This window comes from Anopheles funestus, chromosome 3RL (genome assembly GCF_943734845.2).
Source record: "Anopheles funestus chromosome 3RL, idAnoFuneDA-416_04, whole genome shotgun sequence".
Classification (NCBI taxonomy): domain Eukaryota; kingdom Metazoa; phylum Arthropoda; class Insecta; order Diptera; family Culicidae; genus Anopheles; species Anopheles funestus.
The window spans coordinates 25,229,064-25,254,900 of NC_064599.1; the positions used below are offsets into that span (position 1 = coordinate 25,229,064).

The 25,837-nt window shown below is 40.3% G+C and overlaps 4 protein-coding genes across 9 annotated transcripts in view; 3 read left to right on the plus strand and 1 right to left on the minus strand.

Moving 5' to 3' along the window:
- Positions 1 to 1,638: 1,638 nt before the first annotated feature.
- On the minus strand, positions 1,639 to 25,307 carry LOC125771115 (uncharacterized). Of its 3 annotated transcripts, none has more exons than XM_049441390.1 (3): positions 24,053 to 25,307; positions 2,595 to 3,145; positions 1,639 to 2,512 (listed from the first exon to the last, which is right to left on the minus strand). In XM_049441390.1, exons 2-3 carry the CDS (start codon positions 2,701 to 2,703, stop codon positions 2,217 to 2,219), a joined length of 405 nt encoding a protein of 134 aa, XP_049297347.1. In that variant the 5' UTR covers positions 2,704 to 3,145; positions 24,053 to 25,307; the 3' UTR covers positions 1,639 to 2,216. The 3 variants fall into 3 exon arrangements, with proteins under 3 accessions (XP_049297347.1, XP_049297348.1, XP_049297346.1); XM_049441391.1 differs by lacking the exon at positions 24,053 to 25,307 and adding an exon at positions 4,558 to 4,629; XM_049441389.1 differs by lacking the exon at positions 24,053 to 25,307 and having other exon boundaries at positions 2,595 to 3,461.
- Positions 4,629 to 6,697, plus strand: LOC125771112 (uncharacterized). 4 transcript variants are annotated; one of them, XM_049441386.1, is made up of 3 exons: positions 4,629 to 5,341; positions 5,423 to 5,546; positions 6,023 to 6,697. In XM_049441386.1, the coding sequence occupies exons 1-3, from the start codon at positions 4,629 to 4,631 to the stop codon at positions 6,029 to 6,031; spliced, it is 846 nt and encodes a 281-aa protein (XP_049297343.1). In that variant the 3' UTR covers positions 6,032 to 6,697. The 4 variants fall into 4 exon arrangements, with proteins under 4 accessions (XP_049297343.1, XP_049297341.1, XP_049297342.1 ...); XM_049441384.1 differs by having other exon boundaries at positions 6,257 to 6,697; XM_049441385.1 differs by lacking the exon at positions 5,423 to 5,546 and having other exon boundaries at positions 6,023 to 6,140; positions 6,257 to 6,697.
- LOC125771114 (putative uncharacterized protein DDB_G0294196) lies at positions 13,186 to 16,885 on the plus strand. The gene is made up of 4 exons (XM_049441388.1): positions 13,186 to 13,653; positions 13,734 to 13,799; positions 14,094 to 14,225; positions 16,114 to 16,885. The coding sequence occupies exons 1-4, from the start codon at positions 13,402 to 13,404 to the stop codon at positions 16,471 to 16,473; spliced, it is 810 nt and encodes a 269-aa protein (XP_049297345.1). The 5' UTR covers positions 13,186 to 13,401; the 3' UTR covers positions 16,474 to 16,885.
- Positions 18,508 to 25,837, plus strand: part of LOC125771111 (PDZ and LIM domain protein 3) — a 34,795-nt gene continuing 27,465 nt past the window's right edge. The window contains exon 1 of the mRNA XM_049441379.1: positions 18,508 to 18,999. Coding sequence (XP_049297336.1) covers positions 18,892 to 18,999 — 108 coding nt within the window. The 5' untranslated portion in view covers positions 18,508 to 18,891. The remainder of the gene's footprint in view (positions 19,000 to 25,837) is intronic.

Genomic DNA, 25,837 nt, shown 5'->3' on the forward strand with positions numbered 1-25,837 from the left:
CTGTGTTTTATTTATTTTAAATTTATTTTATATTATTCTGTGTTTTATTTACTTTACTTATGTTTTACTTCTTTTTTGTTTATTTTTTAAAGTGTAAAATTATTCAACTTTGCATTTTCATTTCAAGAATCGCTGTCAGCTTTTTTACAAGATCACATTTTATTTGCAGACCACAAGGAGTTTAAAAAATTAACTCACGATTGAGCATTGCATTTGATAATCAAATCAAAACAAATGTTTATACTTTCCTCGCCCGACCTTCCCTCGCTGTAAATCACGTCCTTAACTGCCCGAAGTCTTCCTCGTTTCCGCGTGACGATCTAATCCCTACCGCTATTCAGAACCTCACAAACGCATTTGGGATTGTAATTTTTTGGCCCAAGTCCAATTGAACCCCTTTTTTGCCCATCGTAACAGAAATACGTTGATGACCTTTCCAGTTTCGGGCCATCAAATTTTCTTTCCGTTCGGTAGAATTCACCCCTTTGCCAGTGTCTGGTCGAATGGTCGAATGAAACTGTCCCGCTGGAGGGAATCACCGGAATGAAGGGTAGCCGGGGAGTATCTGTCCAAACCGGTCTTATGGGTGACGCGGAAAAGTCGATCAAAAAAATCGGCTGGGGTGGAAAACTGGACTGGCTACTTTTCGACCACTCGGGACATCTTGGATTTCGTAAGATGTGATGTTTTTTTCTTTCTAGTTTTGTTCTTTATCTCTCTGTCTCTCTCGTTTTGGTATCTCGAGTTCGTCCTTTGGTGTATTTGATGGGCCGGCAGTATCATTGGGTATCCCTTTTTTGAGATGACCGAGCATTTACGTATCGTGGGAAACGGTGTGATTCGGTCGGTTCACGGAACGAGTTATTTTGTTGCGCTCATTTACATACTGCATGCGGGACATTGGGAATGCTGGTCCGGCAATCACACAAAAGCAAAGGAACAGGATTTTTGTTACCCAGCTGTACCAGGCTTTGTAATTTCGAAACCGTCACTGAGAAATTTGCAATTGAAATTTTTCACTAACGAACACAAACGGGTATTCAATCAAATCTACTGTCAAATCAACAATCAACAACATGAAATTACGATAAAATTAAAATTAAAAATCTTAGTTCATTCAACTGGCAATGAGAACATTGATCATTAATTGGAAAATAATTCATTTAGTCAGTTACGTATCTTGTGATGAACTCTGTAAAACATTTAAACTGAAATTCTTTTGTTTTATCAAAACACTACACTTCAGAAATTGGCATTAATCATGTAATATTAGCTACAGTCGAGGGAGTGAAATAAAAAGATTTAAGATTAAAAGATGTGCTAGTAACATACTTAGCATCATTATTATCAAATCCCTTAGTCAATTTTATTTTACATGTATTACAAATAAATCAAGTCCGAAAAATGTAAAAGCAATTGGTAAGTATTTTGATAATAACAGTAAAATAACAGTTTTTAAAATGAAAATAGAAGGAACAGTTAAATAAATAGTTTTACTACTTAAGTTCTAATAGAATAATTAAATTAACGTTTTTCGAACTCATCCAGATTCCAAAAAATAGTATTGAATGCTTTAAGCAAAGAAGAAGAAACGGTTTTTGAAATTTAATTACACAGCATCATGAAAAAATGTTAATAAAAAGACCTAATTTTGGCCAGACAATTTTTCAACGCAACCTAAATAATTACCTTTCAGAAGTTATCCAATTTTCTATAAAAATCAAAACAAATTAGTTAATTATTCAATGCTATTAGTAATGTACTTGTATTTTTTATATCCACGATTATCTATTATTGTCTAATATTGTTTGTATCTATTTATGCAATTTTTTAATTCTCAAAGAACAAGTTGTCTTATAATTATGTCGCTGACTGTAGGTGTACCATAAGTAAATCATTTATACCAAATATTTACTCAGTACAATCCAAAACGAAATCGCAAAAAAAAACACAACTGTTATCGTAATTTTATTAACAACATGATAATAATGCGAAGTAAATACACAATTATCAATCGACGATTTATTACAACTTTCTCTAGCGTGTAATTTAACCAGCGGATTTAAATCATTTCTTTTATTACATACTCATCGCAATGTAATGAGACAGAAATTACATAGTTTATTTTTTTTTAACTAAATGTATAAAATTACCCATTAGCTGCCCATTAGTCCTCACCGTTCCGCCCATTAGCTTACCGAACAGTTCCTTAGCGCTCAGCGAGCATACTTTGCCCCCACAAAATGCCTTACACCCCACTTAAAGTTGGCATTTTTGTCCGTCTTTATGTAAGTGTGAATCGGTCCGCTCGTCCCATGCACGGCAGCGATCGTTCGTCCACTTCCGGCAACATTATTTGACCGCTGATGGTCGACGTTATTGTAAGCGTGCCGTTGAGTTGCACCGTTTTTATGCACCATTGCATCGTCGATGAACCCACCGGCCAATTGGGCCCGTATGCGCTCCGTCCGTTCGCCCGCACGGGACGGAAACGTTGAAGATTCACCACGCGCTGCAGGAAAGATGATGGTTTAAAGATTTATTAAAGTGGTCGATTTTGTGCAGCAGACGGAAGTGATGTGATTAATACTTACCTTTGCCGATCGGTTTTGCTGGAGAGTTTCGTTGCAGTTCACCGAGCGTATGGTGAAGCAGTAAAAGAAGTGTTGAAACCAAAGCAAACCAGCAGTACGATCGTGGCATTGTGTTTTAGCTGATCCTAAGCACGACTTAAGGTCCACCTCAGTTGACAATCAATCACAATCCGAAGACACTTGACGGGCAGGTCGATATATTTATAGATGCTGCACGTCTGGCACGTGTCTTTTCCTCGCTTTTGTTTACTTCTTTCTATCGTTCCGGTTCCGTGTATTGTTTCTTCTATTATGTTTTCCATTTTCTGTTTCCCACTCGGAACCGACACTTCGCCAAACTTTTCCCATTTCCCTTGATCTTGATTTTCTCCTTCCTTCGTTCTCTCACGATCACACACACCACTGATCGTGATCGATTTTGCTTTCGATCTACGAGTGGTTTATTATAAAAGCATTGATAGAGCGTTCACTGTTACCTCACAGCCGATCGTTTCCCTTTTCAGTGGTGATTTTGGCTTCTCTATTTTGGGACCGGAAGCGTAACCAAAACACTGCGAATCGTAACGTTAAGAAATTAAAAAGAAAAATAATGAAAGTGAGATCTAACCGAGTTCATTGCTAGCAAAACCACAAAACAAAATCAATAGGAAAATAAAGGGGGGAAACACATGAAAATCAGAAGACTGTAAACACGGATGAACACGAAGTTGATGTTGGTTACTGACAATGAAACGTTGATTGGTTGGTTTTCTTCTCCTTTTGGTAGGAAAATATCTGCCAAAGCAGTGAAAATCGAAATGGAACGGATTTGCCAGTGGGAAAAGGTAAAAACCGACAAGTGCTTGATCTTTTTTTTACCAAGAAACGCAGCCAACGAAACGTTCGTTTCGTTGCAATTTTCGCAGTTTATGGCTGCAGTAATGATGGCACCTGCCCGGTAATGAAAAAGTTATACCTTTTAGTGAAATAATTAGCTTATCTAAAGCACATACATAATTTTTCAATTAATTAATAAAATTAAAAAAAAAAAATATTTTTTATTAATACTTCTACATGAATAAAAAAAATATTTTTGGTTTTTTACAGTACGTAATAAAACTATAAGACACCCAATTATTTTGAAAATAACAGAAAATGTAAAAGAGTTTGAAAAACAATATATTAAGCAAAATTAAATAAAATTAAACAAAGTCGTCCAAAAGTTAACAAAATGTTGTAATGAAAAGAAATAATGTTTTTCTATGATTTTTTAATATGTTTCCGCCATTTCGATAATTATTCTGTGTGACATAAAAATATGTTACCCAACGAAATATTTTTGTTTCCAACGCGTAAAATTATTTTAAACTGTTTTCAAAAAGCAAGCAGTTTAAAAGCGTCTTGACTAATATAAAAACATGGCAATATATAATATGTCAAATTTTCATAATCGTTTAGTGACTACGTTTATTGATAATTTAACATTTAAATCATCAAACTAGTAGTCTTCAATTATGTAAAGCACTGTATTTTTTTTTTTTTTGAAAACCGTTAGCCAATCAATCGCAAACTCTAATGATCAAATGATCCAATTTATAAAAAAGAAATAACATAATTTCAATATCCTAATAATCAAATAAATTCACAAGTAAATTAAACATATTTTTTATCACAAATCACTTTTCCTATCACTTCATCGTTCTTCTTGGTTGCATCTTATGCAATCACTATTAACTTCGGTTGATTAGTTGAAGTGAGTGAATTTATTCGTCACATTAACCGCATACAAAGTGAATCCCGTGACAACCACCATTTGCCCAGATTTGTTACACTTTTCTGCTCCACTTACACGCGCCACAACACCAACCGGGTACTCGTGCATTACCGAGTTTGAAATCTAATTTACCGGTCACGTTTAGGTGAGTTTGTCATATAAAAATCATTTGCATATTCACTTCACCAGTCAGTATGGATAGTTGCTTACCATCGGGAACAAGTGTTCCCGTACTGCCCCGTTTTGTACCACTTGTGTGAATTTGCTAGCAAAAATCGAAAATGTCGTTAACACATCACGTCCTACCATCCTGTGTCATACTGTATGGCCTCGTCTGCGTTCTGCCTATGGGAAAATACGCTGCCGGAAGTTATCTGCGCGATGTTGAACTGATCGGTCCATCATCACAGGCCGAGCTGAATACGGTCTATTACTATCCAAGCTACGTTAAAGGTGAGGATCCGGTTGAAGAATACAACCGAAGACGATTGCACGTGGACACGGCAAATTTTATGGAGTACGAAACGAACCGTCCGAATGGTGTCGAGCAGCCGCGACACAACCAACAACGGCAGGCATACGAAAAGCCCAACGAAACCGATGATGAGTGTTGTTTGAAAGTGAAACGAAAGCGGAAGTATCATGGTCAGTCACGGTACCCCAAACAACACGCAATCGATCCGATGCGTGTGGTCGATGCGCAAACTGATCACGAGCAAAATTATAAGAAAATTCGCCAAACTGGTGCGGGCGTTCCGCGGTACGTCCGGGACGATGTGGAGCTGTTCGATATCGAACGAGGTAATCGGATCAAGGCAAAGCGGCCGATCAGACGAAGAACGAGAACGGCACACGCAAGCCGAACGAATGAACAACGACCGCGGTATGAAGAATCGGATCCACAAATATTCGCATACGAACGATCCGATGCAATAGCGAGTGGGCGAGCGGACACTGATCAACCGCGAACTTCACAGGATAATCAATATTTTCAGTAAGTAAAATGCACCACGGGGATGTAGCAATGATTGTTTGGCGGTTAATTGAACCCTTACTCTTTCGCCAAAAAAAAAAGAGATACATTTCAATTTCAAAAGTCACCTCTGGAGCTAGAGTTTGGCCACTTGTTCGAATCGAATAATGGCTGGGAAGAGCGCTACGAACGGCAAGATCATCAGAACCATAGACATCAAGGAAAAGTAATTTTTTTGACTACTTAACGGGTTTAGTAGCAGTTTTCTCTATTTTTTCTATCATCAATCTCTATTTTTGTTACTTCTTGTTATTATTCAATTCATCTTCTTTTACTAATAATATGTTTGTTTTAGTGTCTTCTATTCTTAACTTGTTTTTTCCATTTATTTTCTAATATCTTTTATTCCTATTGCATTTCTTCTATGTTGTTTGCTTAGTTAGGAAGGATTTAGTAAAGTTTTTTTACATTTTTAAATTATTTTTTTACTTTTGTTATTTTTTTCAAACCTTAACGTAATTTAAATAACCACTTATTAATTCTAAAGTAAACATGAAAATTTTATTCCAAATGCATTAGAAAAGAGTTTAAAACATAATGAATGAGAGAATGACCTTTTTAGACCTGATCTTATTAACATATCATTCACTAACAACCAACTAACACTGTGTATACCTGTGTTTCCCTTCATCCATACTGTAGATACGCTGAGATATTCGGTGATGGCTCATTCACAGCCGGTGCACGGCGAGGCAACGACCAGCACTATCTAGAACAGCTCGAACGCGGCTCGCACAATTTAGGGGTGTTTCAGAAAAAAGTATTCTTTTGCACATTCCTTTCCCATTAGCACAGTTTAACATTTGCTACTAATGACGTTCTTTCTCTCTTCTTCCATACATCTCATGAAAAACAAAAATATCCTCCAACGTACAGGTCAAATGGGCCGACAAACAGGGTGGCTTCGGGGAACATTACTGGGATCTGAATCACATCCAACCGAACGTTCCTGCTCGATAGAACAACCGCCATCGAACGCTAACATCAAGGCGAAGCGATTACAGATTAAGGTCAAAGTGGATGGATGATAGAATAATGTACGGAACCCGGGAAGAAGTGGATGGAGGGAGACGATACAATAAAAACCTCACCAAACATAATATAAATGTCAAGAGCATGTCTTAAGCACGCGAATCCATTTCAGCTGTTACCGGTTTGTGGGGTGATTTGGCGATGCCCTTTTAGCCAACATCGGTTCAGGCTAGGAAGAATAGCCTGGATTAACGATTCTTATGCAGTTTGTGCTTTGTTGTGGAACTTACGCTCTGTGTGTATGCCGTTGTATGGATGATTTATTTGGCAAATAAATATGGAAAAGAGCATGATTGAGGTGATCGTACTGGACCTTCGGAAAGCTTTGGCGATGGAATATAATATATTTAGTACCGCTATGAGTCATGATTCGCGAGTCATTAGATCTTTCGTAGGTTTATGATGGGGTTTTCGCAAATTTTCTCAGACTTTCAATGTATTGTTTTTATTTCTCTAATTTTTCAACTTATTCTGCAGTCAATTTTTAATCTTTTAGTAGTTTTGTATAAAGTTTTCAAAAACATGCATTTCGTTTTCCAGTTCCTTATCTTAGCATTTTTTAATGATTTGTATTTGGAATGCTCAAAAATTTCCGCGGATTTTCGCAGTGAAAATCCAAGCAGATTTGCAAGAAATTTCCACCATTATTCTTTGGGCTATTTCACACTTTGCTTCGAATTTCCGTTTTCATTGCCATTTGTTGTAATTGTTGCTAAGGCTTTCTCAATATTTCGATGTATTTATCGAGTTTCTTTAAAGGGGTTTCCTTAACTTTTCTTAGAAATTATAACTTTTGTCCTAAGTACACGTGTTTTTGTGTTTCCCAGCTCTATCAATTGGGTTTTCTATAATCTTTCTTAGAGTTTTTTTTTAAATTATTTATAACTAAATTACAGTAAAAACTGTATCAAAAATGCTTCATTTTGTTTTATTTTACCATTATTTCCTTCTTCCAATATTGTACCATTAAAAACAATCATTCAAAATGGTTATAAAGCTACCATTTTTACGTAATGCAGCCTATGAATGAATTTTTGTTTTTTTTTTCTTCCACCTTCAGTTTCGTTACATGGCAGGATCAGCATCATTAGTCGGTGTAACGGTGGAAAAACAAAACCGAACCGAACATGCTGAAATTGGTTATAATATTACATTTCACACACGAAGACGAGGTACCGCGCACCGGCAACCCAACCGATCACCGTTCCCGCCGATCGGTCGTATGGCAAACCCCCTCCCCCAAAAGCCGGTGGGTTGGTAACGCAATTTCCAAAAGAGGGTACCAAAAACCAGCCCCATCACATGCCGGCACGCGAAATTGAACGGTTTTGCTGTTTTGGTTATATTTTGTTTTTTCAATTTTTTTGTCGTTGATGGTCTCGTTATTATTTCACCCCTTCGGGAGGGCAGGACTAGGGTTGATGATGATTTTTTTTTGTCTGTTGTTTTGTTTGGTTTGCTACGTACTTTATTATTATGTCATCGTCCTGCACAAGACGAGGCAAACCGACAACGACTGGAGCTAAAAATCGTAAGGGGAAAAGAAATTCCCATCCCTTTTTTACGCGCCCCCTTCGGCAGTGCAACCGGGTGCTCGCGTAGAACGAGCCGCTCTGAGCCGAAACCGATCGAGCACGAAAAACGAAGCGGTGTAACAGCGGTGAGACACGGGCCAAGAACCGGTTCGAAAGCCAAGCGTTACCGAAAAGTAGTGCGTAGACTGTGTGTAGACCGGCTTCAGACACAGTTGCACGCATGCTATCAGAACCGAGTCAGTCAAGCGATACTGACTGCGAAATCGTGCTACAACTACTCCTTTCGATGATGTTTGCTGGATCATATGGTCGGTCGTAACCACGGAACCGCAGAACAGCAGTAGTCATCGTTTAATAAATGCTCATCGAAGACGTCGATCGTGACCAGTCGAGAAAGCTGAGACACTGGACAAACACCATCGCCTCGGTTGGTTCATCAATCTTTTTCCATGCACTCGCACGTGTGGAAACACTTTACGAAAGGCTGTTCTAGATTACTCCCACCCCGTTAACCGGCCCCCAGATAAAAACAATACGATCTTCCATTCACGGTGGAGCTCGGAAAAACCCCCCAGCTCACATCACATGTGTGGGAAACTGAGCACTGCACTTTTTGGGGTGGTTTTCATTGACCAATTGTGCCACCGTAATCGTGGTACCGTTTTGCTTGGTAATGCTGGTGGGATCGGCAGCTAACGTGAGCAATCGAGATTGAGAGTAATTAACCCGTTGCGGTCGATATGGACACAATCTGCGTGTCTGAGTGTGACTGTGTCAGTATCAGCTCGTTCGGTGCACTGAGCCCACTTCTAATTACTATTGCGCGATGATTTGTTAAAACGCTCGAAACAAAACGCAGTTGCACCTTTCATGTGTGGGACTCGGTATGAAAGAGGAAATATGAAACGCCTTGCTCTTTTAGAGCAAATGGTGCGGCAATTCGAACTGATTACGAATGTTTAAGCCGAAGAGATTGTGTTGAACAATGACCCGAAAAAATGGAGAATTCGATCATCAAAACCATTGCTTAAATTTTTGGAAATTATTTTATCAGGAGAAATGTTAATGTTTAAATCAATTAAGGTGCATAAGCCTTTATTAACCAAGCAGAACAAGCTAAAAATACAGAATTTTAATTTTAACTTATCTGCATTAACAGCAATTTTTAAAAACATTTATAGTTTTCTTATTTTTTCGTCACTTTAGTAATGAAATATAACTACGTAATGCGCCTTGTGCCTGCATGCGACAAAGTCTACGATTTTTTTAATGTTTGTGTTGTGAAACAAACATTAATTAATTAATTAATTTAATTTAATTAAGTGTAACAATAAACAAACAAAATATTTACATAACGAACTCCAATTAAACTAGGACTCTAATGAATTGAAGTTTTATTTTCTGTTACCGAAAACCAAAGTCAAATCTGCGACAATCTGGCTTATCTATTTGTGTCACATGATTGAATAAAGATGAACCAAAAGAAAGTATGGTTTTTGTTTCAATTGAAAATATGTCATAATGTTGACCTTAACCTTGTAAATGTTAACATTATTTTCAGGTATCGTAATTAATATTTGTATTGTATTTCTCAAATAGTTTCCAAAATATTTTTTTTAGAATATCTTTTTGAATCTATCTTTTGAAGATACAATCAAAATCTTTTTCTGTTTCCACGAAAATTGCAATAAAACAGTATTAAAATAAATATTAAAAGATATAAAAATATAAAATAAAAGCTGTAGAAAAAAAAATTATGAAAATTTTGCTAAATCAGCAAATATTCGTTTGCAAAGATAAAAAATAAATAAAATAAAGTTTAAATTATTACACTAAATTCATTCAAACCCAAAAGTTTTTATACTTACTAAGAATAACAAAAACAAAAAAGAAAATAGACGCAAGAAATTATATAGAACACAAGGGAGAGAACAAAAAAAATACGTCAGAATAATAAACAAAAACATCTATAGACTTAAAACTCTAGATTACTTGCTTATAAAATTGCGAAGGCTCATCACAAATATTTGTAGAAAAAAAAACATTGTCAAAAAATGAAAAAAAGAACAAATGATGCAAGCATCAAATGTAAATGAATTTCATTACGAACACCTAATCGGCAGCAATCGCTTAACACGCTGTTTGTATGTATTAATTTCTTGCTATGAATCAATACCATTGTTGCTGCATATCGTGCACCTTGCTCCAAACAAATTGAACAGGCACTAATTAGGCAAAGCTTCACACTACTTACAAAGAGAGCACATCGAGCCCCATCGATTCAACCCCGATGGATCAACTATTGCTTCGAGAACCACCCCCAAAAACACCCTCCGTACTGGAGCAGTACGGAAAACAATAACCGATCGGTTTTGTTGTTCCAAAAAATTGTTTCCAATCCACTCAAGATGAACCAATATCAAAATACACAAAACCATCCTCATACCGCTTCGCAGAAAAAGTGGCCACCATGTCAAAGCACTAGAGACGCGGGTTTTGCACGGGTTGCACCGGTACATGTGGGTCACCGGTGAAGGTGTCTCACCCGCGACAACCAATCCGCTTGAGAGCGAAAAATCCGGGTCGATCGATCGATCGGTGTAACAACATAATTAGCGCTTGCCCAAAACAAGACCGACCCGGGTACGGGCAAACGGTGGTGGAATGTTGGAACGGGCAAACCAAAGCTAGTGACTTTCAGCAGAAGGGAAAAAAATACTTACAAAGCTACCAAACGGCGGTTTGGTGTATCTAGATGATAATGTCTTGAGAAGTGTTTCACGGGCTCGATCTCAGCGCTCGACCATCATCGGTCCCGACCACAGTGCACAGACAGCTCAAATCCATCCATCAGCGTCGGCCCCCCGATGGTGCAATCGGCCAGATTGCGGGTGATCTTAACCCGATCTGGGTGCGATCTTCGCGATCAATCCACCCTCGAAGCAGTACCTCCTGCCGGCAGCACTGACATTTGCACGAATTGTTGCAAATCTATGGCAACCGGAGGCATCAGAGGCTGTAGAGGGCAAATTCGCCAAACAAAAAAAAAGAAGCTTTCCCGGGACCAACGTAGCGACCCATGCTGCCGTCGGTGAGATCGCCACGAACTGGTGGTAAGATTGTTTTCTTAGCGCTTCACGATCCTGATCGTCGAGATGCCGGGCACTTATGTAAACGCACAGCCACAAGATCTTGAAAAACCTCCCCCTCGGGAACGGCAAACAGAACCAACAACAACCAAGAAGAAGGGAGAGATCGAGAGACATGAAGGAGTTGGCGGTGAATGGTAGGAAAAGAAAATAATGACAACCGTCGGTCGGCGGCGCCGATAATGCGGCCGAGTTCAGCGCGAATGGAAAGAAATGCGAGCGAACTGGTCCCTGCGTTAAGTGTTAGGGTGTCCTTGAATCGAAAGTTCAGACCAATGCGATGACGACCAGAGCTCCCCAGAGTGGTTACGTAGCGCGGTTGCTCCAATTGGTGGCTTCGAGTGACTGCTTTGGAAACGTTGTGGGAGTGCAAAACACGTTCCCGCGGTACGAAAATTGGCACCGAAAAGGACTGGTAAATGTGTCAAGCTGATTAAAAGGAGTAATACATCGACTGGAATGTTATCTCAATTATCTAAACCATTTCTAACAGTAAGTTATCAGAACTGGTAATCGAATCAGAAATGATAATGAGAAATACGCTAAATATTTATGTAAAGAAACGTGAAGAAAGATATCAATCATGAAATATAAAAGAAAAAAGTAACAAAACAGGAATAAAAACAACTAGAAAAGTAGAGTAGAATAAAAAGACAAAAAAAAAACATGTAAAAAAGATTTAAACTTAACATAATTTTTCAGTTTCCAAATGTATACATTTGAACCATTATAAAATTTAAATAAAATTGTTATTTTATGTCAATAGTTTGCAATACTTTAAGGCAACACATTTAAAAGGTTCCATAAACTTTACGATCGCGCTACAGTTGCAAAGAGCAACACAAACAACCCTAAATACCACGTGACAACGGCAGCACCTATTTCTGCTGACAAAACACGCCGGAACACCAACATTCATAACTGCAACAAACAGTTTTAGGACAGTTTCAATATTTATGTAATAAAAAAAAACCAGTTTTATTGGGATAATTTGGTACGCACGCAAGTAGATCGGGCCCGTCTCCCGGGCAAAACCTTTCTTTCTAATACCGCGAACGTGTGCGTGGCTGTAGGCTTAACGCGTTCCTATAAGAGATTGCGTTTTTTTTTGTTGTTGTTCGTTTATATTAAATGTCACACACCCAACAAATGGCTAACATGGAGCTTCTAGTTGCTGCCTCGCTGTCACCCATATTTGCCGTATCTAATGCAGAACGCACAACACTGCGGTACAGTGGGCCAGTTCCCTTCGCGAAATGAAACTGCGATAGAGATCCGAGACCTGTTCGAAAGTAAGCCAATCGACGCCCAGCGGCGTCTGGATATGGTGTCGGCAAACGCTTCTACATAGACTGTGGCCAATTCTACGGCACACCGTCACTGAGTGACGGGACCGATCATAGCGCACATGGATGAAGGCGAGCGATCTAGAACGGGCCCAGCAATGTGATGGGTTTGATTTGTCTGCGCGACCTTACCGTACGTTGGTAAATGGGTTTGATGTGAGTTCCCTTGTTTCGAGAATCAGGGCCGGTGTGCCAATAAGGTGACTAATTGATAAAGGCTACCACAGTGACGGCCACACCCAAGGGTGGGAAGGTTTAATTCATGCGTGCAGTTTGCAATGAGTCCCGTTTTGAAGGTTACGTCTTTGAAGTCTATGAATATTAGAATTGCAATCTTCTTTTGAGTTTAGTTTTTTTTTATCAAAACCTAAAGTTCAAGATACTTCAGAATACTACTACTACTATAGAATCTCGAATGTTGACCCTTTTTTGACAATTCCAGACTGAGATATAAAGCTACTTTCTGGTCTACTGTAGACATCCTCAAAGTCGTATAAAATTTCCAAACGAACGCCACAACCATGTGAAGGGTCTTAGTGCAATGGACCCGCCAAGAGTCCACCATTCCCAACGGATGCCACCACCATTCCGTTGGAGCCACCCGAAAACGTCATCATCGTGTTCGGTTCGCCCGCAGACAAAATGGTGCGAAACTTAATTCCAGCCGAAGCTGTCCCCCACCGGTGCTTGTGTCGGCGCGGCCGGCCACAGTCGCACCACCTTCACATATAAAACCGTATCGTTCGGTTCAACCGTAGCTCACTGTAGATCGTGATCGTCGCATCGATAGGTTCGGACGAGTTTTTGAAGCGACAACCAAGTGCAACGCCGGCCAAAACGAACCGGTGAAAGTGAATTGTTTGCTTGCCTTTCAGAACAGTGTCCAGATTTTGTGTGCGTGTGTGCGTGGTAGTGTGTGTGTGTGTGTTTGTAGTATCGATCAGTGCCACATCATCATCATGCGTGCATTCGTTGTAGCATCTATACTGTGCGTTGGCTTTGTGTCGGCCTACCCGCAACAGGCCGTCGATCCGGCCTATCTGCGTCAGTACTACCAGCAGATCGCACAGTCTGCCGGAGCCCAGAACGGAGCACAGGGCCGTGCCGATGCTACGCCCATCTTCGAGCAGGGTGCCCAGGAACAGCAACACATCCCGCAATACCTGGCACAGGGCCAGCAGCTCCGTCTGAAGGATAATGTGCACGATCAGGTGAGGAACGAATGAAGTAGTTTGAAGTTGTCCAATTGTCCGGTGTGTAAAATTGGGTTTTTTTCCTTCATCGTGTCCAGGTCCAGCGTACTCAGTACCAGCAACCTCAGGCTAGACAGTACCAACCTCAGTATCAGCCACAGCAGGTAATGTCCCCCAAAAGAACCCCTCCAAAAGGGAATACTAAACCTACTCAGTAACTCGATCAGACATTCCCATGAGAGCTCATAACATTATTAATACATTGTCATTACGGTTACTTCATTTCCTGCAACACGTTAGCCCTGCTACCGCTGCACTATGTAATGACTTTCATTCGTTTATAATGAACCATAAAAAGGGCATTCCAAAGATCCAGGAAGCCGACCGCACGCTTGATTGTTCATTCGGTTTTGCTTGTTTCCCCTTACAAACGGTTTCCTTTCTCCTGCATCTTCCAGATCCAGTACGTCCAAGAGCAGCAGTACCAGCAGCCGCAGCCTCAGCCACAGCTGAAAGTATCCAAGCCCCGGCCACAGTACCCGCAGGGTGGACTGAAGCAGCAGCTGGAAGAAGACCAGGAGGACTATGACGTAAGTTGGCCGTTCGTACATGACATTGTGACTGCACTGGCAGATAAGTCGTCGTGAAAGCGAAAGTCAACTCCAGCAAAAACCCCCAACCGATCGTGGTAATGGGGCACATTAAACTGTACATTTAACGCCTACCGTCGAACCCCAGACATTGGAGAGGCATCGGCACAAGGGACAACGGTGGAACCATTTCCGTGTTTCACTTGAAGAGACAACAGAGCAGTTCCTCGGGCTAATTGCGTGCTGTTTTTTTTTGTATCGTCCGATCCTACCCCAACATTTGTACCGCGCGGTAACAGGTTATCTTCGGATTGACCATCTTCGCCAGCGGTACGACGACCAGCTGTGTACGTTGAACTTCACAGCTGGCGCTTTATAATAGGTATCTCGCTGAGCTGGCGTGACACGAAGTCAATGAACGTCCATTCGATTGGCATGAAGTTTGACGAGTTCCGGTCAATTATGTAGATTCGCTGATGTAAACACTCCCTGGTCAAACCCAAACCCCAGCATCCGCTGTAAGCAGGTACTGTGCGAGGTTGGCTACCAAAACCCCAAAACCATCCACTTTCCAGTTTTCGGGTTCATCATGTGCATGCTTTTTCCGGCTGCTCGTTTACTAGCCGGTTTTTCCTCTTTCCCCAGCGGAATCCCTTTTTCGGAATCGTATCGGAATAAGGCCTAGACCGAGACCTACTGTTGACGGTTGTGTAGTGCACTCCCGGTTCGGGTGAAACGCTTTCGAGCGGATGCTGCTACACGATCGATTAACTCGATCGCGATTTTTCCCCATTTTCGGGACGGCACACACCGTGTGTGCGAGATCGATGACCGCATCATCGTTTTTTTCCGCGGTTTCTTTCATCATCCATTGTATCATAATATGTTTCGGGGTGCAGCACGGCCAGTGAGTTTTGCTGGCTTTTCACAGATGCACGGTGCAATGACGAATTGCCGTTCGCGTAATGGGTCGGTTGATGCGTTGAATAACACGCGCCCATTTTGCCGCTCCAATTATTGGTGCGGCGAAAGTGATCGTATTTTGATGAATGAATAGTGGTTGAACAACTGAACGTACAGCAAAGAAAAAAAAAGGCGGGGAACGACGGATTTGTTGCGGTGAACTAATCGCGCAAATTTTAGGTCTAGTTTTTATATATGGAGATGAGTTTTAATCATATACTTTTGCGTGGAAAGTTGTAATGGAAGACTGCACTGTTGCGACATGCATACATATTTTTTGGTGTGGCAAAGCGAGAGTGGAAACCTACCAATGCTACAAAGTATACAGAACGATGAGCTGCTGTTGGAGACCTAGATTACTGGGTATGTTTTAATATATACCCACCACCAGGCAATGAATCAATCAACTTTCACTGGTACACAAGACATCCAGCATGCAAATCTGTACGGCGCGATCGTACCTCGTATCTCCGAAAAAGTGTCTGCAACTGGTCGCAACTGGATTGCATAAGAAACTGGTACACTGCACGAACTGCATCTACGGTGGTAAAAGTACCAGCATGCGTTGTTGGACACGGGTCGAACGTTAATGTGACAGCTCGGCGAACGGTCGACCCCGAACCCCATCCGAATGACATAACGGCTGCTCACGTGGAACATGAACTCCAACGATTCTTTCTCACCCGCCGCGGGGAGAGGACTTGGCCTGGGAATTGGGATACACTCATTCCTTTCGCTGATGTTTACCGTGATCGAATCGCATTCTCTTTAGGTGATGGCTAGGACGTTAAATGTATTTCTTTTTTTTTGTTAAAAGGTGAAAGTAAAGCACTCGAGCAATAGCAGGAGATTTGCACCAATAGTCTATGATCGTTTTGAATAATCGTCCACTTTTATGTGTTATCAACCTCCCTATTTCCAACAGCCCAATCCTTCCTATCAGTTCGGTTTCGACGTAAAGGACGACGAATTCACCAACTACCAGAACCGCAAGGAGCAGCGTGACGGTAACGTGATCAAGGGCAGCTATTCCGTGGTTGACTCCGATGGTTTCATCCGTACCGTTACCTACACTGCCGACCCGAAGGAAGGCTTTAAGGCCGAGGTTAGCCGCCAGCCGACGGACATCGTGGTCAAGATCCCAACACCTGCCCCACAGTCCGCCGGACAGCACGAACGTTTCGCTAGTCAGCCCCAGTCGAACGGTGCTTACCGTGTACAGCAGCAGCCCCAACAGCAGGCCCAGCAGCGACCGAGACCGCAGGAGTACGCCCAGTACCAGTAAGCGGAAACCCCCTACCTGGGTGGATCTCTAGTACAGTGTAATACCATCAACTATCACATAATTTATGCGCTCGTGCGTTGCGTTAGAGGATACGGAATACGTCCCGGTTCTAGAGCCGACACTTACACTGTGAAGTTTGTGTTTCTTTCTGCAAACGTCGTGATCATCTCAGCCGCTACACTAACCGAGCGGAGATAGAGAAAGTCTATGCGTGTACGCAACCACGCTACTCCTAAGAAATCGTCCGGTAATCTTAACTATCGCTGACGAAACCTATCGTCTTTGGGCTTGCACTCACTCACTCTGGCCCTTATCGTAAAGTCATGATATTTAAATAAAAAAAGAACGATAAATTAAACAAATATAAAATGATTTATTTGTTTACAGAACAGAACGAAATCGGGATCCTTTTCTGATCAATTTCCTCAAAAGAGTCCAATAAATAAGGTAAGAGAATGTAATGTCCTCCTGGGAAGAACAACGTGAATTTCTCTTATATTCAATATCTTGAAATTAAAACCTTCGGAAGTACATTATACAGAATATGTCACATTTCTGCTTGCCGAAGTTCCTAAATATTTCATTTCGCAAATGTGAAGAAACGTATTCATTGACGTAATTTATGGTATTTTAGCTCTACTAACTTGTACGATGAAATTGAAATTAACATGAAATTCCAATGGAGAACAAGATATGGACAATATCCTAACCGATTTTAAATAGCACCAGGTAAGGAATACCTTTGATAGAGCTTGAGAACAGAGTTTGTTAAAACCTCAGCACAGTAAATATCTTAAAGATGACAGATTTCAAATATCTATACGATGTCTAGTTTTTCCGGACTTATTGCCTCAAAATAAAGAAAAAAAGATTTTGTTGGAGGAATCAAGAAGAGAGAAATCTTGAGCAGAGCGAACGAAGAACTACTTCTTCAATATACTATTATCAAGCAATTTTGTGCTGCAGAAGCTCTACAAAATTATTTTCAACTCAAAAACTTCAGGTTCTCAGAATACCTATAGACAAAGACTCGCTTAAGCAAAGATCCCTGTTTTTACGCCAGCAGTTATCTTGAGCGAATAGTTTCAGTGAAAACCCACATTATTTTTTCAAGTCTACTTCCTATTTACAGCACTCTTAAACACCTTTTTTCCTTTCGAGCTATGATGCACTTTCAATATCGCTCCTATTAAATATGTTATTTCACGATGCCCAATAAATCATCAAACTCAAAATTCCAACACTATCCGACTAATTTTAACGCATGTCACACCCGGCCGGATGGTGGATTTCGTTACAAAAACCATCCTTTAGCCCCACCACCACCAATAGAACATATCCACTGACAGATGTACAGATAGTTTATCATAAACAGTTGCCTCTGCATGCTTGAGATCCGCTTGGCACCGTATCACAAGCTCATCAATCACCGTTGGAAAACCGAACCGAAACGGAGTCACCGATCGGCGCTAGTCGTAAAATGTCTCCCCCCCAAAAAACCGATCTTCTGCAGCGCCGGGTGAGTAGAAGAAAAAACTTCACCCTTGGCAACGTTAGCTTCCTAGCGCAAGCATGTTAAAATAAATGGTAAATTATTTACACTGCTTGTGGTGTGGTTTTGTCCGAGTTTTTCCTGGTTTAAAACCTCCCCCCACCCCCGGTGCGGTATCCATTTCCCAGTGAGCAATGTTTTGCCGCATTTTAACTCTAATTTACTCTCATGCGTTTGTGGATCTCTCGTGTTTCTCTTACCAACAAGCTGTTTGCGCAAGAATCGAACATCTCCGACGTGATCTCGACAGTAAAAGGCCTGCTCCCTATGCTGTTACTGACTCAACGCGTCCCTTCAACTATGAGAAACCTGCGCATACGGGAACCCTGTCTGTCCATTGAGAAAATTGCATCCCCTTTAAAAAAAAAGCCCCCTGCCTCTATCGTGTCAGCTTCCCATCTCCACCCAATCCCGATAGTGCGACATTGATGTCGTACGAACAGGAACCGCGTTCAGTTGTTCCCCGAAAGAACGTGGGTGTCGATCGTCTCGCGAGAACAATCGCCTGTTTTTGGGGGTTGTGTGGTTTTTGGGTGTTTGTGCAACTTGCTTCTTGTGCGGCTTGTGGATGAATTGTGGACAGTGAAGAAAAAAAGGGCGCGAAAAACGTTGCTAATCGGTGTGCTAGAGTTACCGATCGCAGTCGCAGTTCAGTAGCAGCAGCGACATTAAGCGTTGTGTGTTGGCCAGTAGAGCAGTGATAGAACGGTTTTGTCTAAATACACCTGCGCTGCGGAACAGATACCAGACGGACGCTCTTACGGAAAGGTCAAGTTTGACAAGCTTTGGACGGTGGGCAGACGGTGCGTCATATAACGCCGTAAGCGTTCAATCACCTGCGATCAGCAGACGAGCAAGTGTGTGCGATGGAGTGCGATCGGCAACAGTTTGAGCGACCTCCGTTTTGGAGACTTCCCCAGCAGAAAACGTTCGAACTACCGTACGGTAGGAGGCGCGTCCATTTCAGTGAACAGGTGAGTGTTTTGCCATGAATTACTACATTTTGTCATTTGTTTGTGACTGCATAAAACGAAAATTAGCAGCTTTTCCACACCTTCACCATTGTCTTGAGAGACGTGAGACGGACAGGTGTGTCGTGGATGGTGATGTGCAAAAAAAAAAAAGGTATTCAATGTCGTCATTGGGTTGATTTTTCTCAACCGACATCGTTGTTTTGAGTTTTATTTTTTACGTTCCCATCGAAAGCGAATTTTTGATGTCATTCGGCCACTTATCGCATGCCTGCGTGTATATTACTGGTCGTTTTAATGTTGTATCGGATGTGATCTTAAAATAAATCACGATCGTACTGCAACAATCAGAGACGCGCGTGTGTGTCATATCGTAGCCTTACACTCAAACATTGCCCTTGCCTTGAATTATGCTTCAAGAACAAAAATAATTGTTGGATTACCTATTTTTATACCTATGACAACGGGGACAAATCATCGGTGAGTGAAATAATTACAAACAAGCTACAATGAATATCGCCAAGGTGAGCGATGACTCCGAATTGTTATACAGCAAGCGACCGTTCATAAGAAATTTTGAACAAATTATCACAAATCCGATCATTCGACGGCTGATCCTATATCGAATTGCGTCAAGTACCGGTTTATGTAATGAACTCTTTTTTTTACGTAATGGTTTCTTCCGAAATACGTCACAAGCTCTGCTTTAGCGTCACCGGTTAGCTAAATTTTCTAGCTGATCCATTTTCCTTCTAAACAATTGAAAATATTCATTTTCCTTCCTGATGTGATGGCATGAAGGGATAAATCGATTTTGATCGGATTAAAACAACACTGTTAGATGGTTTACAATGGAATAGCCTGTTTGGTGAGGCCCACAGTACATTGTTTGCTTGTAAAAATAAACATACGGTTATTCTGGTGAGATCATTTGTTTTGTGGGAACCATTTTCGGTTAGCAGCTGTATGACCAATCATGCAGTAATTTGCTTATTTGAATGTTATTTTTTTTTATTTGGTTTTCTATTGTTGTCCACTTTCTCCACATCATCACTTTTTGATGATGACTTGTTTAGGTATAGTCAACTTTTCTACACAACAAAGACGTATAATTGTATACAACCATTTTAATTCAAAATTGTTTGTTTTTAAAAGAACAATTCTAAATTTGTAAAACGATACAATCGAAATACTTTTAGTTCAATCTCAACGGTTTCTACAGCTCACAGTTCAAACACGTTAAGCCCCTGAAACATATGCAATCCGCATACACGCTCGATACCCAAACAACACATTTTTGAAGCGTTGCAAGCGCTTGAAGCGTTTCTAGTTTGTCTTGCATTTTCTATTTTCCCGCTTCAACGTGGAGTTAGAAGGAAATGCAGAGATGCAAAGGTTGGTAACGATTCTTACCAGAAAGCTTGTACACAATTTGTTTTATTTTTTCTCCCTTCATACAGGGAAAAATACACGTACAATAATAACGAAGGGATAAAACCGTAAAGCAGTTGTAACCCTTCTTGAAGCTGAACACTTTGTGCCTTGCATAAATTAATGCGTTTGTTTGCCCTTTCTTGTCTTACGCACCCTAATTTTGAGATAATGCAAGACGCGTGCCGTTTGGTGATGTTACCTTTAAAATCAATCAAACCAGTGAAGAAAAGCAATTGGTTTAAAGTAAGCAAAAAAACATTTAGTTTAATGAAAAACATTGAAAAACGTTTAAACAATATGAAGTCTTATGAAGTTTTAATTTACTTCGATGAAGCGTACTATGGTGTTCTAGCCTCTTTAGACCCGTAAATAATTCGATAAAAAGAATTAAAATAATTTTCCTTGAAGCTCTCCAACATTTCAAGGCAAACATTCAATTTCCAACATTTGACGAAATTCCCACCAAAACAGGTATTTTGCCTAAACCAACAGGTAACAGGCCTAATATTCTCTCCCATCAACCTCGGACGGTGAAATAATATGTCCCAAAAACTGTACACCCGTCCCGTACAATGCATTCCACAGGTCAACCAGGATTGACCTGTCCGAAAATCTTCCCGTTTTGCTCGAAACCGGAATCTTCCTGGCATCGTCTTGAGGCGCCACTAAACTTGAGAAAGCACGCCGGGCAATTTTCCCACTGCCGGTTGTTTAAAACTATTGGCGTAAGAAGGTTTTTAAAAAACTAACAACCATCTTGACGCATTTGCCTAAATGTTCGAAGAACCTCGTTCAACTGTGGAAAAGTTTAGTATGGTTGATACGATTACGGGGAACCGTTCGTTCGCGTAACAGTGCACAAATTCGCGTTTATCAGAGTCTCGATTTGCGTCCATAAAGGTTTGGATCGATTCCAAACCACATCCTCCGTTGTAAAGCAAAGTGAATCAATTTACATTCCTGCATTAAACGAGCCAGTTGCAAAACGGTCGTTCAACGTTTAAATGACGAATAAAATCCATTCCATACAAGCACTTTCGGGCGTTTCAAATCGTTCAGCAACGGGGGATAGACGGTTCAATCATCTGTTCGTCCGCCAACCTGGACTACCTCGTGTTAGACTGAACCACTTGAACTGACCTATATTTAGTCGTCCGCACAAACAGACACCGCTTTGAAGCGCTTTCGCTGCCGAATTGTTTGCCGACACCCGTCACAGAATGCCAGAAAGGATTGTGTGTGTGTGTGTGTGGGTCTGTGCTCTTTAAAGCGCCATCGATCCGTACCGACATTGCACCGGGTGCGAGTCACAACACTTCATTCGGTGATCGTCTACGGTGCACAGATTGAACGTGTCTGGTTTACACACTGCTCGCCAATGGTCACCGGCATACCCGGATTGTTGGGACTACTGTTGGGGCCGGTATCAATCGAATCGGACATATCCCAACGCCAAACGATGCGGTGTGATGTGGTGCAGTTGTTGAAAGGTTTGTTTGGAACGTTTCAATGGCAAAAGCATGAATTTCCTCCTGTCGACACTGGCACCGTTTTGGGTGAGGTGATGGATAATTACTGTCTGATATCCGGCAGGAAAGGAACCATATGTGTTTGTGTGTATGTGTGTGAAATGTGTTTGTTTCTTCATCCGTCCCAACCTACGACAAATAGGTGTAAAGCTATCGAAATGATGAAATCCTACATTGAAGGTCTAATAATTGATGCAATCGGATGCTGGCGGAAACAATCATTTAACTACGAACTTGAGGTAATGATTGCATGATCTCATCCTTATACACTTATGAAGAATTTCCGATTTGTTTGTCCTGTATGAACTAGAATAAGATATTTGAGTAAATTATAGGAAAGCTGTAGGGCAAACCGACATGACCTGGTTTCTTAAAAAGGAAATACTAAGTTCGGGTAAAAGAAATCAATTAGGTATTTTTGTATATAATTCATGACTTTAAGTAACACGTTTCGGAGTGATTTGAGACAATTATAAATCGTTTTATTATATAATTTGTTGCCAATTCGAAAAATGCAACTTAATGCCTCTCTCAGAAGATTGTTGTTCCTTCTTGCCGAAAACTCAATATAATATCGATTTCATAATCTTCTGTAGATCCCTCCTTCTTATCTCTCAGAATGTACTGTAATGCGAGAAAAACAGGATAATCACTTGGAACTAGGTCCGGATTATATTGTGGATGCATTAAAACTGCATTTCTAGCGACTTGTTACAGATGTGGTTGGTCTGACGTTTTCTTCATGGAACTCAACGCCCTTTCTGTTACTCTGTAGGCCTTTTCTAGTCAAATGCTAGCTTTAAATAGTCCTGCTGTCGATGATAAAGATCTGAAATTAGTGATTGGCCATAGTAGCAATTGGTCACTAGTAATAAACTCATATTCCACTCATAATAAACTACTTAATTTCAGTCCCATCACACACAAAGTAGAATGTTCTTATCCTTGGTTTGGCTACCGTTTAATCTGGTTAAGTGGTTGGTGATGTTTTTGTCCAATATTGTCATTTCTTATCTTTTTCTCGGCGATTTAAGAAATAGGACGATTGACCAATGCTTTACAAATGTTTTGGGTTTGGCCAATGCTTTACAAATGAAAATTCATTCCATCTTTTTTTTTGTCACTACCAACATATAAAAGCATTTCGGATATTTCTGTACTGTTCTATTGTTATTTTTGACGAAAGAAAAAGAAACAACATTTTCTTCAACCCACCATTAGAACAGCTTCTACTATAAAGAGCAATTAAAACCGCTTCAGCAGCAAAAAATATAGTACAAAAACTGAAAAATATCAACATTTTTCATATTTAAACCATTCTTTAAATTTAACATTTTGAAATATATGACAAGTATCGTTTTTATTTTATTAAAAATACCTCAAACTATTATCAACCCACTCCTCTAAATATTACATCCATTCCGCTCCAATAAAATGATACGCGGCATGTATTCGCGCACAAAAGCGCGCCGTTCGATGTGTTGGTTGTGTTGCCTACGCAGAAAAGTAAGATGGTTGAACGGGTGTGGTGAAGCCAATCAACCCTTCGCATGGTTTGCGGAAAGTTTCAACCCCTGGCGTGGCGTTGCCACGGTACACGAATGGAACGGTGGGCGCGTGGTATGGAAAAATCACATTTTCCACCGCGTTGCGTAACGCGCAGCTTCGCCGGAAGCCATCTTTTTTCGCGACAGTGTGTCGCAGTGTTTTTAGTACAAGCGATGGCTGTGAGGCGACCGAAGTTAGCATCGCTGTGTGGGTGCCCGCGTTCATATGCGTGTGTGCGTGTGTTAGTTACAAAATGGTGAAGCTATATGTAAAACGGCAAATAAATCAGTTTTACCGTTTAAATATGGGGAATTATTTCTCTTATCATAATTAAACGGCATTTATTGGACGAATTTGAAAACTGTTAATAGAAATTTTCATAGATTTTCATAGAGTCAATCTGTTATGAAAGTTCGATATAACACTTCATAGAAAATGTAGACAAAAAAGAGTAAATTCCGAACATTAAACCACCCCCGTACCAAAAAAAAACAGATGCCATGCGATTGTTTTTTACGAGTCAAGTCATTTGTTGTGAAACTTACCCAAACAGCTAACAGCTTTCCCAAGCCGGATTAAGTTTTATTCACGCTTCTTGAAATGTCCACTTCGAGTCCGTAAATGTTTGAGGCAAACAAACAAAACAACAACAAAAAAACACACCCATTAAACGGTTACTGAACGATTCCATAGCAAAACGAACAGGTCACCATCGCGTTCAAGTGTACAAACGACGATCCTGTGCACGATCGTGCACATCGTAGCAGAGATTTTATTTCTGTCTACCAAACAAAATGCGCTACGGAATGATTTGCTACATGACACCGAAGGAAAGTGAATTGCTTAAATGCTGCAATCGAAACACTTCATCCATCAATCACGAACTTTTTCCCCGATTTATTCTTTAAGCTCTTTTTTTGTACTCGTGCAACATAACGATTATGAGTCCATTTGTGTGTGTAACGATTATGAATTTCAAAATCATCTATTGGGTGAGATGAAGGAAACTCGGGTGTGAAGTGATGGAGTTTCCCAATCGATCGCTAACGTCAGAAGGTTACAATTTTCCACATATGATCTGCCTTTCGATGAGTGAAAATTCCACCCAAGGGGGAAGAGATACCGCTGATGTACCGTCGGCATTAGTCCCTGACGCTAGTGGTCGTTGGTTGGCCCGATTATGTATGATGAAATATTTTTAGAAACTATCAAGAACCCCACTACAGGGCATCAACAGGTGTCTTTGATGCTGTAGCAATCTCTGTCCAGTCTATGCGATGTGTGCAGATATAGCGGGATGCATACTAAACATGTTTCAGATTGAGGTTTACCACATAACTGAAGAGGCATAAAACTGAAAATAAAATCATTCCGGGTAGAGAAGTATGACAGTAACGAGAGATATTTTTTTATAGTAGAGTTACTAACATCAACAATTAAATCTCTAAATCAAATATCTGATTCCATTATAATCAGCACATAAAATGCAGTTTGAAGCAGTTATATCAACAGAGTGGTTACATGTAAACAAATCGATCATACGTACAAACAGTTCCTCATTGCAGTACATGTATTGCAACACTGTCGCTTTGGGGATTTGTTTGTGCTGTACCAGTGCCAGTGGTCGGCAAAACGCCCAACTCTTTGGATACTTTCAATGATCGCTCAAGAAGATATGCCTCCATATTCAGGCCCTCCGTAACTTAAACTACTCGTAGCTAGTAGTCTGGATGGGATTCGATAGCCGATGTTATCGTGGAAAACCGACGCCACTATCATCCATTAAATCGGTCTACCGCGGTTCTGAGATGTCGTTCTACACATTGTTTAACTGAACATTGAGAACATTTGCTCTATTCAAAATCCATCATGACTGACTTTTATGGTTAGCTTTGGCTTGTGCCATGTAAAAAGTTTCATAAGATCTTGTTCTTGATCCTGATAAAGTCTTCTAAACAAACTCTAACAAACCAATTGTTTGCAAATCGTATACTTTGTAGCCTGTTATCAGGTTTTATAATAAATATATAAGAAAATTAAAAAAAATCTTATACATTTGTTTATTAAAAATGCCTCATGATAGTGAAATATGTTGTACAAGTGAAATATGAAGGTTGATTTAGTATTTTCATTATCTTTAAAAGGCTTGCCTTTGTTAATGTTCCATGTTGTAATCAATGTCGGAATAATTTGTTTTCCAATATTTGAAAAATACTTCCCAATGATTGTTTATAATTTAAAAATGAATGATAAATATTTTAAATTCATACTTGTAAATAGAAAATAACAGAAAAAAGTGCTATAAAAATATTTTGTAATCATTATACTGC